The 16,084-nt window shown below is 40.1% G+C and overlaps 1 protein-coding gene across 11 annotated transcripts in view; it reads right to left on the minus strand.

Moving 5' to 3' along the window:
* The window catches only part of DTNB (dystrobrevin beta), a 350,467-nt gene that overhangs the window by 254,178 nt on the left and 80,205 nt on the right, over positions 1 to 16,084 (minus strand). For all 11 annotated transcript variants that reach the window (XM_058287728.2, XM_058287727.2, XM_004452521.5 and 8 more), the window contains exons 3-4: positions 9,497 to 9,577; positions 1,699 to 1,912 (exon numbers count right to left, since the gene is read on the minus strand). In XM_058287728.2, coding sequence (XP_058143711.1) covers positions 1,699 to 1,912; positions 9,497 to 9,577 — 295 coding nt within the window. The remainder of the gene's footprint in view (positions 1 to 1,698; positions 1,913 to 9,496; positions 9,578 to 16,084) is intronic.

Here is a 16,084-nt window from a genome sequence, read left to right on the forward strand (position 1 = left end):
TGTACCCTAACTACTAATACTGTAGTACTGGAGGACCTGATGAAAAGAACGAGGATATCAGAATGTTTTATCTGATCTTTACAGCTTTCACTAAGGTCCTACGCACAGATGTTTGTAATATTGTTCTCTGTATTTTCCAATGCTTTTAACTGTCAAAATATAAAATATATAAAATTTTCAGTATTTAAAAAGTTAATTCTCAAGAAAATACTCACTTAGGGAAGAAAGTCTTGATCCCATTTGTTCCTGACTATTAATAATCAAAACAACCGGGCCAAAAAAATTTGACTATGAATTTGAAGATGAGGGAAATTCAGAACAATTTAATAATTGTTCATTCAGATCTTAACTTTTTAAAATTATAATGAATTATGAGATATCAAAGACTCATTTAAAATAGTTATTCTACATATCAATAGACTACATATCTCCAGACTAAGTAATAAAATCGTCAATCAATAAAAAGACTAATATTTGAAATATTCAACAACAAAATGCCCTGATTTAAAAAAAATAAAATTCTGATAACTACATCACGTCTTTTTCTCAGGACATGAAGGCCAGTTCTAAATTTTTGGAAAACTAAAATAACCTCTTATATAAAATTTCAACATTAGTAAAGATGTGCTAATTTATTCTGAATCCTGTGGCCAAAGTTTTAAACAAGATATGACTTGAATATTACCAAACTTACCACTGACATACTATATTCTTTATCCCTCTTAATTCACTCATCTCTTTTTGTATTTCCTAGTTCTTTTTAGTGCGCCCTTCTGTTGGTTCATCTTCATCTGTTTTCCTGTCCATTTATTCTTTTTTTGTCTCTTTCTTTATGTCTCTAGGTTTGCTCTGAGTACAGCCCTAGATATCTGTGCATCTTCTGCTCCTAAGTTTGTTCTTCCCATTCTCCCTTTTGCTCTCTTCACTCCTCATTCCCCTCTGTTCTTTGACCACAGTATTGAACTTATTTGATACAATTATGGAATCAAACTCTTTAATCCCTGTTTTTAAATTTCAGGCAATAAGATGATATCTATTCCTGCCTTCTAAAAGAAAGTAAATGTTTTATGGTAGTCTGACCTTTAATGTAACTGATTTACTCAATGGGTCAGTGCCAAGATAAGATGCTGCTTACCACAGGATAACAAATTTTACTAAGGTCCTTGGATAAAAGGAACCATTCCTTGGACAATACAATGTTAACTTTTCCCCAAACTAGATTACTAAAAAATGGTATTCGAATTATGGGACTTGCATCTTACATATACTCCTATTTTAAAAATTCAAATTTCTTTAAATAAATTTCTATTAAATGCATAAAAACCTAATTGATAATATCTTAAATGTTGTGAATTCAGTATAAGTACTTAAACTATGATATGGCTTTGACAATTCTACAGTTTTACCAACTCATTTCCATATTAAGGATAGAAAATGGCTCTATTTACAACACCTGAATTTTACCCAACAGTATGCCTCTAGTGGTGTGATTCTCCATAATATTAAAGGACTTAATTTATGAGATGACCAAGGACAGTAAGTCCCTTGATATTTAACCAGACTCTAGAGAGGACTTAACCATGAATAATTTCCTTTTAACTCTGATTTTAAAGTTACAATCTTTAACAAAGCCGTATGGGAAAAGAATGATGGAGAGACAGCCTTTATTGAAGTGAAACAAGCATGTAAGGTACTAGCCTGTCATATGCAGCAATCATAAAGTTGAGGAGGAGGCTGATAGACTGTTCCACACTGATCTGGTGAGTAGAAGGAAGGCGCTTGTTCAGCTGGTAGTAGAGGGATGAGATGATCGTTTCAAGGCGGGACACACTGATCTCAGTGTTATGGTCCAGTGTATTAAGACCATTGTCTCGAAAGGCTTCAATCATGTTCCAGATATCAACAAGATGAACTAAAAGCACAAAGAAAAATAGCTGTCAGTGACTTTAAAGTATGGAACATCCTTAGTAGGGTAACAGAATACAAACTTATCTATGTAAATAGTGACCCATGTAATTCCTAACAACAGGCAATTTGAGAAAAAAGATCAAGAACTTCTAGTCATTTTAGTAATTTGCTACATCACTTGACATCACCTTATTATATTAGCCTAGCAACTTCAACAATATTCTATAACTCTAAACTATTCTCTATGGCCCTAAAAAGAGAGGCTAGAAAAACAATTGGGCTGTCTTTTTATTGTTAGATTATAAGAATTCTTTATATGTTCTGGATATTGGACCCTTATCAGATGGTTTGAAACATTTTCTCCCATTCTTTGCATTATCTTTTTATTTTCTAGATAGTGTTTTTTGAAAGTTTTTTATTTTAATGAAACTTAATTCATTTTTTCTTTGCTTCCTTGTGTCTTAGGTGTCTTGTTCTTGATCTTGGAGGGAGAGCCTTTTTTTTTTTTTTTTTTAAATCATCTTATTTTTTTCTTCCCTTTCCTCTCCCCTCCCCTGCCGTTTTGCTATTTGTATTCATTTGCTGTGTGATCTTCTGTATCTATTTCTCTTTTTGTCTACTCTTCTTTCTCCTCTAGGATTCACTGTGATTCGATCCTGGGGACCTCTGATGTGGAGAGATGTTCCCTGTCAATTGCCCCACCTCAGTTCCTCGTCTCTCTATGCTTCACCTTGACTCTCCCCTTCCTCTCTCTTTTGTTGCATCATCATCTTGCTGTGTGACTCACTCGCGCAGGCACAGGCTCACCACATAGGCACTAGGTCACTTGCATGGACACTTGACTCATCTCACGGGCACTGGCTCACCACATGGGCACCCACATGGGCACTCAGCGTGCCTCGCGGGCACTGGTTTGCTGCCGCAGGCATGCGTTCTCTTCTTTTTTTTTCATCAGGAGGCCCCAGAAATCGAACCCAAGTCCTCCCACATGGTTGGCAGAGGTCTTATCACTTGAGCCACATCTGCTTCCCAGAGAGAAGGGGTATGGAACTTTTTATTTGGAGTAATGAAATTGCTCTAAAATCTTTTGTGGTGATGACAAAACACTGTGATTATACTAAAAACCATTAATTATATACTTTGGATAGATTATATGGTATACTGACTATATCGCAATAAAACTGCTTAATAAATAAATAAATGTGCAGGAATAGCCAGAAAGAGCAGCTATGTACAGCAGAGGAAACAGAGAGATTAATAGTGAAAAATTTTGTTTGTCTGGTTTTAGTTTATTATTATTATTACTGGAGTAATGAAAATGCTCTAACAATGAAGTAATGAATGCACAATGATGTGATTACACCAAATACCACTGATTGCACATTTTGGATGAACTGTATGCTTTATGAATATGTATCAATAAAATTGATTTGTTTAAAATAAAAACAGATAAACGGTCTATAAGCATATAAAAAGAGCTCAACATCATTAGTCACTAGGGAAATGTAAATCAAAACCAAAACAGATTACCACTTTATATCCACTAGAATGGCTATAAACAATAAATAAACAAGCAAAGAAACAAATAGCACATGCTAGCAAGAATGTAGAAAAACTGGAATCTAAAATGATGCAGCCACTTTGGAAAACAATTTGGAAGTTGCTTAAAAAACTAAATCAAGAGTTACCATATGATCCAGCAATTTCATTCCTAGAGAATTTTAAACAAGCTCACATAAAATCTTGTAGCCAAATGTTCATAACAGCATTACTCATAATAGCCAAAAAGTTGAAATAAATCAAATGTTAATCAACTGATGAACAGATAAATGTGAGATATGCATATAATGCAACATTACTCAGCCACAAAAAGGAACGAATTTCTGACACATGCTATAATATGGATGAACCTTGAAAACATTAAGCTGAGTGAAAGATGCCAGATAAAAAAAGACCATATACTGTATGAGTTCATTTATAGCAAATGCCCACATATCCACAGAGAAAGAAAGTAGATTACTGGCTGCCATGGCATGGCAGTAAAGGGGATTAAGGTATGACTGCTAATATGTGTAGGGTTTCTTTCTCAGGTGATGAGATGTTCTGAACTTAGATAATCAGGATGGCTACACAGCTCTAGGAATATAATTTTTAAAATCTCTGAACTGTACACTATAAAAAAGTGAATTTTATTGCATGTGAATTATATCTTAACTAAACAATGGGCTTGGAGCAATGTATATTTCTAGAGATAAAGAGAGTTACAGCATGGTGGTAAGTTTTTACTAACATAGACTCAAAATATATAAAGCAGAAATTAACAGAACCCCAAATAAGACAAATTACAAGTATAATGGGAGCTATTAACACATCTTTCTTTAAAATTGATGGAGCACATATACAAAAAAAAAATCACTGCAAACACAAAAAATTAAAATTTCACAACTGAAAGTTAGCATACCAGGCACTATATGGAGTACTGCTCCCAATTATAAGAGCAGGGGTCTTCACCTTTTATGTTCCACAGACCCTTTCACCAGTCAGGTGAAAACCATGGACTCCTTACTAAGGCCACACCATACTCTGTTTTATTTAATAAATATATCACACCTGCACCAACATGTCCCCACAAGAATAATGCATTTCTAATTTCAATGCAAGCTCACAGACCCCTGGTTAAGAACCCCTGTACTGGAGAATAGGTTTTATTTTTCAGGACACATGTGGCATGTATTAAAAAAAATTAACCACATCCTGAACCATAAAGCAAATTTCAACAAATTTTAAAGAAGTAAAATCACAGAAAGGGGAAATGTGGCTCAAGTGGTTGAGCGCCAGCTTCCCACCTACAAAGTCTGGGTTCACTCCCTGGCTCCCGGCACCTCAAGGAAAAAAAAAAATCAGAGAAACCATGCTCTCTGACCAAAATGACATTAAGTTAGAAATCATGGTAAAAAGAGGTTTTAAAATAATCCCTATCTTTAGAAATTAAGAAACATAAACCCCAAGAGGACTTTTTTTTTTAAAGGAGGTACTTGAATCCAGGATCTCATATATGGGAAGCAGGCACTCAACCACTGAGCTACATCATTTCCCCAATGAAAGTTGGATTTTTCATTTGTTTGTTTCTTTTGTTTTCAGGAGGTACCAGGGATCAAACACGGGACCTCATACATGGGAAGCAGGCGCTGAACCATTTGAACTACATCTGCTCTCCTGTATTTTGATATATCAGTAATAGACAATGAAATTTAAAAATACTTTTCAGGCAGTGGACTTGGCCCAGTGGTTAGGGCGTCCATCTACCACAGGGGAGGTCTGCGGTTCAAATCCCGGGCCTCCTTGACCCGTGTGGAGCTGGCCCATGCGCAGTGCTGATGCGCACAAGGAGTGCCATGCCACGCAGAGGTGTCCCCCACGTAGGGAAGTCCCACGCATAAGGAGTGCGCCCTGTAAGGAGACCACCCAGCGCAAAAGAAAGTGCAGCCTGCCCAGGAATGGTGCCGCACACAAGGAGAGCTGACACAACAAGATGACACAACAAAAAGAAACACAGATTCCTGTGCCGCTGACAACAGAAGCAGACAAAGAAAAAGACACAGCAAATAGACACAGAGAACAGACACCCGGGGTGGGGGGAGAAGGGGAGAGAAATAAATAAATAAATAAATCTTAAAAAAAAGAGAAATAAAAATACAAATACTTTTCAAATAATATCACAAATTATCAAATAAACTCAATGAAAGATGTATATCTCTTTAAAGAAATGTTTAAACTTAACTGGCAGAAATTAAAGACAAATAAATATTGGGATATACCATGCATACAGGAGGAAAACTCAATATTGTAAATATGTCAATTCTATACAACTTAACTCTAGATTCAATGAAGGCCCAACCATAATCCCAGGACAATACATTATTTACTATATGGAAAATTGCAACTAAATAAAAAAGATACAAAGAAGGAAAAAAGTCCCTGCAGAGTTTTTCATTTTGTTTTGTTCATTTTTAACAGAAATTCAAAATTAAAAAATTTTTTTTAAAAAGGTGGATTGTGAATCAAATGTGAAAGACAGGGAAGCAGACTTGGCCCAATGGATAGGGCATCTGCCTACCACATGGGAGGTCCACAGTTCAAACCCCAGGCCTCCTTGACCCATGTAGAGTTGGCCCATGCACAGTGCTGATGCGTGCAAGGAGTGCCCTGCCACGCAGGGGTGTCCCCCGCATAGGGGAGCTCCACGTCCAAGGAGTGAGCCCCATAAGGAGAGCCGCCCAGCACAAAAGAAAGAGCAGCCTGCCCAGGAATGGTGCCACACACACGGAGAGCTGACACAGCAAGATGAAGCAACAAAAAGAGACACAGATTCCTGGTGCCGCCGATAAGGATAGAAGCAGTCACAGAAGAACACACAGTGAATGGACACAGAGAGCAGACAATTTGGGTGGGGGCGGGGGGGGGAGAAATAAATTTTTTAAAAATCTTAAAAAAAATGTGAAAGACAACACAATTAAACTTTTAGAACAATGAATCTTATACTTTACTATTAACTTAGGCCCTCATCACTTCACACACTGAACTACTTCCCAAAACAATCACCAGAACAATTATTAAGACAGTAGCTGCTCTAGGACAGTGGTTTCAAACCTCTGACCACAACCCACAGAAATATATTTAAACCAAACATGAATGCACACACACACATATACTTCTTGATATATATTTTTTAAAGTTGCACAAAACGCTTTCTAGCATTACCACATTAAGATGCATTCTACATTTTTCTTTCTTTCTTCTTTTTTATTTAATTATTCTAAATTTGGGCTACAGCCCACTAAAATGATTTCATGAACCATTAATGGGTCACAACCTGTAATTTGAAAAACAGTGCTTTGAGAAACCAGAGAAGAAAGAAACACAATTTTAGTCTAAGATGGTAAAATGTTTTGGAGAGAATTTTAACCTAGGATTTGTAATTTGCCCAAGGTCACTTGTTTATAACAAATGGCAAAACCATGATTAAAATTGAGGTGTTTCAATTCTGAGGCTAATGCTCTATTACATAAAACAACTTCTCATTAAAATATATATATATATAGACACAAATGCATATATGAGAATGGTAAAATAATACTGTCGTAAGTTAATTCATCTTAATGGAAACTGAGAGAGGAAATGGTATAAGTGTGTTTGTGTGTGCTTTATAATCCGTTAGGTAGTGATGATTTTTGGAAAAGGCTGATTCATAAAAGTTATATGAAGCTTAATCAAAATCATTCTTATTACACCTTTATAAGAACTTTAATGATTTTCTTTTCCTCCACAAGCTGATGAATTGCATTAATTTTGCATAAAACACTTCATTAATGAAAGTGACAAGGAGATATCAGTTCTCCCATTTAAAGAGCATTAATATGATGTTATTCTATGCAATGGTGTAGTTTGTTAAACATTTTGAGGGACATGAGGGCCAAAATGACAATTTCTCTCTATTAAAAAGCCTGTATTGGGAAATGGATATGGCTCAACTGATAGAGCTTCTGCCTACCATATAGGAGGTCCAGGTTTTGACACGCAGAGCCTCCCGGCCCATATTGTGAGCTTGCCCACATGGAGTGCTGCCGTGCACAAGGAGTGCCGCCCTGCACAGGGGTGCCCCCCGCGCAAGGAGTGCAGCCCTGCGCAGGAGTGCAGACCACCCAGGAGTGGTGCAGCCCACATGGAGAGCTGACACAGCAAGCGACACAACAAAAGAGAGGCGCAGAGAAGAGACAATATGAGACGCAGCGAACGAGGGAGCTGAGGTCGAGCAAGATAATGGTCACCTCTCTCCCACTCCAGAAAGCTCCTGGACGGGTTCCCAGAGCCGCCTAATGAGAATATAACAGACACAGAAGAACACATGGCAAATGGACACAGAGAGCAGACAAATGGCAGAGGGGGGAGAAATATGAAAAAAAAAAAAAAAAGCCTATATTGAACCTATAAATCACCACTATACCCATTAAATATATGTACCACAGACTTAAATCTTATGGCTGCTCATATGTCAGTTGAGTCCTGAATTGCAACAAGTTATAGCCTACACCCACTCTCCAGTTCATTGGACTCACTCAGGACAACTTTAGAATGATGATGATGGAAAACGTCCATTCCCCAAAAAACTGAGAATATCTACAACTGCAAGCAAGAGAGTTCCATCCATGTACTCCATGGAATCTAAGCCCCCTCTCAATCAGAAACAGAGTGAGCATCACCATCCTAAAACCCTCAAGATTGAGGAATGAACAAGGATAAGGTCGGAATGCAACTAAGGACTGAAGTAGTCTTATTATTCTTTTTTAAAAAATTTCTCTCCCTTCCTCCCCTTTGCTCCATTGTCTGCTCTCTGTGTCCATTCACTGTGTGTTCTTCTGTGTCTGCTTGCATTCTTGTCAGCAGCACCAGGAATCTGTATCTCTTTTTGTTGCATCATCTTGCTGCATCAGCTCTCTGTGTGTGCGGCACAACTCCTGGGCAGGCTGTGCTTTTTATGCATGGGGCAGCTCTCCTTGCAGGGCACATTCCTTGAGCGTGGGGCTCCCCTACGCAGGGGACACCCCTGTACGGCATAGCACTCCTTGCGCACATCAGCACTACCTGTGGGCAGCTCACCACACAGGTCAGGAGGCCCTGGGTTTGAACCCTGGACCTCCCATATGGTAGGCAGACGCTCTATCAGTTGAACCAAATCTGCTTCCCTTATTATTCTAGCAATGGAAGAAATTTTAACACTGATAAAAAGGCAGTGGCCACTAGAGGCTCTGAGGGGAAGGAGAGGGAAGAATAGGTGTAACAGGGGGCATTTTTGAGACATTGGAATTGTTCTGAATGACATTGTAATGATGGATAAAGGATATCACACATTTTGTCAAAATCTATAAACATGTGTGATACAAAATGTAAACTATAATATAAACTATTGACCATGGTTTGTAGCAATGCTTCAATATGTGTTCATCAATTTTAACAAATGTACCACACTAATTAAACATATTAATGGGGAAAAGTATGGGAGGCGGAGAGATTAGGGTATACGAGAATGCCCTGTTTTCTTTCTTTTTTTTTTGAGGTACCAGGACTTCCTAAGTAGTGGGAAGCTGGTGCTCAACCACAAAGCCATATTGGCTTCCTTAGCTGTTTTTTTTTTTGCTTGTTGTTTGTTGTTTGTTTTTTGTTTTTTCGGGAGGTACCAGGAACCATACCCAGGAACTCCCATGTGGGAGGTAGTCGCTCTATGGCTTGAGCCACATCCACACCCTTCTCTATATTTTCAAAGTAATTTTTATGTAATCTAAAACGCCTTTAAAAATAAAAAGAACCAGGAAGAAAATACACACACATATATATATATATATATAAACAAACAGGACCATTAAAAAAAGGAACCAAAAAAAAACCCAAAAAAAGCCCATATTATGATAGACACTTAAGAGAAAACTAATTTTATTAATATTACAACATGACTAAAAGATAATAAAATATTTTCTTTTATATTACTGAGAGCTCTAAGTAGCTATCACAAAAATGAGTAGAAATGACTTACGGTTGCATCGTTTTTGTACAAATCGTAATTTACAAGCTGTTCTGTAAGTTGATAGTCGTATGACATCAAAATTCTGAGCACCTAAAGAAAAAAAGGCAAATAAAAACTGTTTAGCTGGATTTACCAAGTAATTCCTAAAAGCTAGGAAGTGACTCCATTCCATTAGAGTCACCACAATCTATAATATGTCAGCTAGGCCTTCTGATAAAACAAAGATGGGGAAGAAAAGTTAGGGACACTTTCTGCAGGCCCACCCCATGCCAGTCGCTATGGAAGTAGCTTTGCCCATACTATCCGGTCTGCTGACCCAAGAGCGACCTGATAGAAGGAACCGTGTAAACGAGGAAGTGGGGAAACACTGCCTAGAGACTGGAGGGCTAAATTCCAGTCTCACCTGATCACCAACCACAGAACAGATATATGTGATACAGCCCTTCCCAGCCTAGGTGCTCACCTGCAAAACAAGGGAACTGGACCAGCTGACCTCAAAGGTCTCTTTCCAGGTCTTTGGAATTCTGTATTTTACCCAAAAGGCCACAGTAGTATTTACAGCCCAGTATTTTATATGCTTCTAGTACCCTGCCACTCCCCATCAAGAATTGGAGACTCTTTCCCTCCACAGGAATCTGGGTAGGTCACTACACCTGACTCTATAAACAGAATGTGGCAGGTGTGACATTGCAGCCTTCTGAAGACAGATGAGAGAAGGTAGTACAGTTGGCCCTGCTCTCACTCTTAGAAAGCTTTCCCTTGAAATCCAGGTACCATGTTGTGAGGAAACCCAAACTAGCCAATGAAGAGAGTTCACACAGAGAGGTTCATATGGACAGAGACTGAGTCCAAAGGCCAAAAGCAAGCAAGCCTTCAGATAATTCCAGCCCCAACCTTCAAGTCTTCCAAATGACTTTTGGCAATTGTGAATAATGTTGCTATAAACATCAGTGTGCAGATGTCTGTTTGTGTCACTGCTCTTATACTGGGTTTATACCCAGCAGTGGCATTGCAGGGTCACATGGCAACTCTATATTCATCTTCTTTAGAAACTGCCAAACAGCCCTCCACAGAGCCTGTACCATTCTGCATTCCTACCAACAGTGAATAAGTGTTCCTATCTTCCACATCCTTTCCAACACTTGGAGTTCTCTGTCTTTTTAATAGTGCCCATTCTGATAGGTGTGAACTATCTCATTATAGTTTTGATTTGCATTTCCCTAATCATTAGTGATGTTGAACATTTCTTCATGTGTTTTTTTTGCCATCTGTATATCTTCTTTGGACAAATGTCTATTCAAGTCTTTTGCCCATTTATTAATTGGGTCATGTGTCTTCTTATTGTTGAATTGTAACATCTCTTTATATATCCTGGATATTAAACCCTTATCAGATATGTGATTTCCAAATATTTTCTCCCATTGAGATGGCTGCCTTTTCACAAACCTTTTGACAAAGTAAGTAAGGTACAAAAGTGTTTAATTTTGAGGAGGTCCCATTTATCTATTGAGAATAAAAAAAAACAACAAAGAAAATCAACAAAACCAGAAGCTGGTTCTTTGAGAAGATCAATAAAAGTAACAAACCCATAGCTAGACTAGAAAGAAAAAAAGAGAAAACATGCAAATAAATATAATCAGAAAAGAAAGGGGGGAAGTTACAACAGACCCCACAGACATAAAATGAATCATAAGAGAATATTATGAGAAATTGTATGCCAACAAATTAGACAACCTAGATGAAATTGACACTTCCTAAAAATGCACAACCAACCTACACTGACGCAACAAGAAATACAAGAACTTAACAAACTAATCACAATTAAGAAGATTGAATTCATCATCAAAAGTCTCCCAGCAGGACAACCAGTAAGATGGCGGCAGAGTAAGGAGCTTCTAGAGTCAGCTCCTGCTACAAGGCAGTTAGTAAACACCCAGAGCTACCTGCAGCTAGCTGAAGCACCTGTTTGGGGGCTTCAGGAGTCCAGAAGAGCATCCTGCAACATCCTTGAAGGAATGGAAGGAGACTGCCCATCTGCAGAGAAGACTCGTAAGTAGAGCAATTCACACTATGGAGGCCGGTGCCCATCCTCCACTGCAGGCACAAGTTGCCTCGGGAGCTGTTCCGCAGCTGGAACTGAAAGCTCCACTTACCAAAAAAGGGGAAGGAAGAGATGGTTGGGCACCAACCTCAACTACTGATGAATAATTCGGCACTTTACAGTATAATCCTAAGAACAGCTGAAGTTTGAACCTGACCAAGTCGGAAAGAGGCGGGTAGCCACCATATTAATTCCACACCTGACATTAAGGGAAGCAGGGTGGACTGAAAATCTCAGTGCTGGCAGGGACTGGCTTCTTCATCCAGATCAGATGGCAGCTGTAGCCTAGGCCCCAGCCCCACCACCTCCAGCAAGGAGGAGGATAGGGGGACCTGCGCCAGCCTCTTCTCCAGGAAATTACTGGCTAAGCCGCGGAGGCTGCTGATCATCTACTTTGGCACTGCAAGCCGCCCCAGGAGCTATATATGGCTGGAATTTGAAGCTCCATTTCCCAAAAACAGGGGAGGAAGAGAAGGTTGGAGACCAATTTTAGCTGCTGATTAGTAAATATGGCTAGCTAAAGCATAACCCTAAGAACACCTAAAGTATGAACCTGTCCAGGTCAGAAAGAGGCCTGTAGCTAGCATTCTGACTCTGCCCCAAGCATGAGGGGAAGCCGGGCTAACTGAAAATCACAGTGACAGTAGAAACCGGTTTCTTTCACCAAGATTGGCCAGCAGCCCTAGCCTACTCTTCAGCCCCACTTCTGACAGGGAGGAGGCTGGCAGGCCCTACTCCAACCTATCCAGGTCACTGCAGGTACATTTGGCTGGCACAGATTGAATAACAGGAACTCTACTGGGGCAACTGTGGTCATCTTTGTCCCACACTGCATAGACTGCTGCCCACACCTGCAGTTCCATCCCCACCCCATGCAGGGGAGAAAGGAGTGTGAAGTTTCATCATCTTCTCTGGGCAACTACAGTCTAGGCCTGTACAACTTGGATTATTCCACACAGCTTGTCTTTGTCCCTACCCCTGGCAAAGGAGAAAGTTGGGAGAAGCTTCACTGGTCCCTGGGGTTGAGGGCAGCTTGAGCCTCAACAGCTTATAGCACCAACTACCTCCTTGGTTCCTACTACACAATAAGCAAGGGAGAAACAGCAGGAAGCCCTAAACTAAAAAGAAAAACTGCACCCAGAACAAATACTCTAGCAAGCCAAATGCCAAGACACCAACAAAAAATTACTATCCACATCAAGAAACAGGAAGATACAACCCAGTTAAAGGGCTATATGACGTAAAGGCCAGATGATGTAAAGGACTTGAGACAACTAATCACAGATGTTCAAACAAATCTTAATAAATTCAATGAGATGGCTAAAGAGATTAAGGATATTAAGAGGACACTGGATGAGCACAAAGAAGAATTTGAAAGCATACATAGAAAAATAGCAGTTCTTATGGAAATGAAAGATACAATAAATGAAATTTTTAAAAACACTTAAATTATATAATAGCAGATTTGGTGAGATTGAAGAAATGACCTCTGAAAGTGAACATACAAAAGAACAGATGAAGGGAAGTGGATTTCGCACAATGTATGGGGCATCCCCCTACCACATGGGAGGTCCAGGGTTCAAACCCAGGGCCTCCTGACCCGTGTGATGGGCTGGCCCACGTGCAGTGCAGATATGCTCAAGGAGTGCCCTGCCACACAGGGGTGTCCCCCGCATAGGGGAGCCCCACGCACAGGGAGTGAGCCCCATAGGGAAAGCCACCCAGCGTGAAACAAAGTGCAGCCTGCCCAGGAGTGGTGCCTCCCACACGGAGAGCTGACACAGCAAGATGACGCAAAAAAAAGAGGAGATTCCCGGTGCTGCTGACAAGAATACAAGCGGACACAGAACAAAACATAGCAAATGGACACAGAGAGCAGACAACTGGGGGGCAGGGAAGGGTAAAGAAATAAATTAAATAAATAAAATAAAATCTAAAAAAATAAATAAGGAGGCGGGGCAAGATGGCATCTGAGTGAGTGCACCTTATAATCTCTCCTGCAAAGAACAGGCTAAGTAGGGTTGGAATTCTGCTGGACCAGGCTGTTTCAGGTGTTTGCAGGGCAGGAGGTGTTTGGACGTTGATTTAGTGGGATGGTGACAGAAAGAATTCATGTAAAAGGTAGAATTTTGGGTCTCTTTCACGGAGATCAGGGCTACGTGCGGGACGCTTCCCTCTCGGGCTGGCGGCCTGGCGGCGGCGGATCCTGGAGGCTTTGCTGCACTGGGGAGTTCCCAAGCCCTGAGTGGGCTATTCGGTGGCTTGCAGGGTGGGAGGTGTCTGGAAGTTGATTTGGTGAGACAGTGACAGAGGAGATTCTTGCGAGGCGTGGAATTTTGGGTTTCTGACACGGAGGTCAGAACTTCCAGCTACAGCCCCTCCCCCTAGGGCTGGCGGCCCATCTGTGGCGGTCCCTGAATTGTCTGTAGGGCAGTGGCGCCCCCAGCAGGCTGTTTCGGGGGTTTGCAGGGTGGGAGGTATCCTGAAGTCAATTTGGTGAGACAGTGACAGAAGAGACTCTTGTGAGAGGTGGAATTTTGGGTTTCTGACACAGAGATCAGAGTTTGTGGGTGTGACCCCTCCCCCTAGGGCTGATGCCCAGCTGCGGGGATCCCTGAAGGCTGTGTTGCGCTGTGGTGCTCCCAGGCTCCCTGTTAACCGGATGCGTGGTTTCCAGGTCTGTGTCCCCTAAACCCTGGTGGCCCACACTCCAGAAACTCACACCTCTTGAGTCTGCAATATCACAGACTTCCCATCCCTGAAACCACTACACCCTGAGGTCCATCTGAGGTCCTTGACTGTCCTAGCCCTCGATGTTTGTGGGTTTTTTTCCTTTTCCTCTTTTTTCTTTTTTTTATTGTCTTGGTTGCTAATATTGCATTATCTCCTGGCCTTTTCTCCCATCGCATCCCCCAAGGTCCTTTTTCTTTTATTTAGGTTTTTTTTTTCTTCTTTTCTTTTTCTTGCTTGTTTCCCTCCCTTTTCTTTGCCCACCCCCCTTTTTTCTTCTCTTTTTTTTTCTCTTTTCTCTCTTTTTCTTCTTATTTTATTTTATTTATACAATAGGTGCTGCAGGGAGCACCCACATTTGCTGTGTTTCCTCATCCTCCATTTCCTTGTTTCTGTGTGAATTGATTTTGGCGACCTACACTATCCCCTTTCCACAACATCTTGCTATCCTCCATCATCTACTGTCTCTCTTACATTCCACCTCCTTTTCTTTGGTCCCCAAATTGTCTAACTTTTAATTTCTAATACCTTTGTTCTGTTTTCTGTCTTTTACCCACTCTTGATATTATTGTCTTTCTTTTCTCTTTCCCTATGTCATGAAAACACTGGCTTTTTAATTCATACTATATTCCTCCCCATATTCAGTTGACTATCTCATTATAGGTACTCTACTAACTGCTATAACTCTACACAACTTACATGAGTCTAATATCCATTCTCCCAGATCTCACATTGTTGCTCTGTTAACCGTTATTACCAATACTACTTTACACATTTTCTTTACTTACACAATTTCCTTTCCCTGGCCCTAATATTTTCCTTCAAAGTGAACTTAGCCAGCAACAAGAAATTAGAGTAAGAAGAACAAAGTGACAAAGAGAAGACATAACACTTATGCAAGAAGAACAGCTAATTAATCCCCAAGACTAGACAAAGAAGCTAAGGAGCTGATTAAACCCGTGAAGATAAAATGATGACCAGACAGCAACAAAAAACTACAAACCAAACCAATAATCAGGAAAACATGGCTGAATCCAATGAACAAACTAAAAACCAGGAAGGGGAGCAGAACATCGGACAAGTAATTAAAGATCTCAAAACATATATTAGAGACCAACTTAATGAAGTAAAGGAAGAGTTTAACAATATGAAGAAAACACTTGGAGAGGAAATTGCAGACATACGCAAAAAGATAACAGATATGATGGGAATGAACACCACAGTTCAAGAAATCAAAAGTACACTCGCAGCAAATACCAGTAGATTAGAAGAGGCAGAGGAGAGAATTAGCGACATGGAAGACAGTACATCGGAAATCAAACAGATAGTAGAATTGATCTTTAAAAAGATAGAAAAACTCCAGCTAGGACTTAGGGACCTGAATGACAAGGCAAAATGCACAAACATTTGTATTATAGGCATCCCAGAAGGAGAAGAGAAGGGAAAGGGGACAGAAGGGGTGTTGCAGGAAATAATGGCTGAAAACTTCCCAAATCTACTGAGAGAGATGGATGTACATGTCCAGGAAGCACAACGCACCCCAAACATCATAAACCCCAACAGGCCCACCCCAAGACATATACTTGTCAAATGAGCCAATGCTCAAAACAAAGAGAAAATTCTAAAAGCAGCAAGGGAAAAGAAAACCATCACATACAAGGGAGGCTCCATAAGATTAAGTGCTGACTTCTCATCTGAAACCATGGAGGCAAGAAGGCAGTGGTATGATATAGTCAAGGTACTAAAAGAAAAAAATTTCCAACCAA

Source organism: Dasypus novemcinctus, chromosome 25 (assembly GCF_030445035.2).
Source record: "Dasypus novemcinctus isolate mDasNov1 chromosome 25, mDasNov1.1.hap2, whole genome shotgun sequence".
Taxonomy (NCBI): Eukaryota; Metazoa; Chordata; class Mammalia; order Cingulata; family Dasypodidae; genus Dasypus; species Dasypus novemcinctus.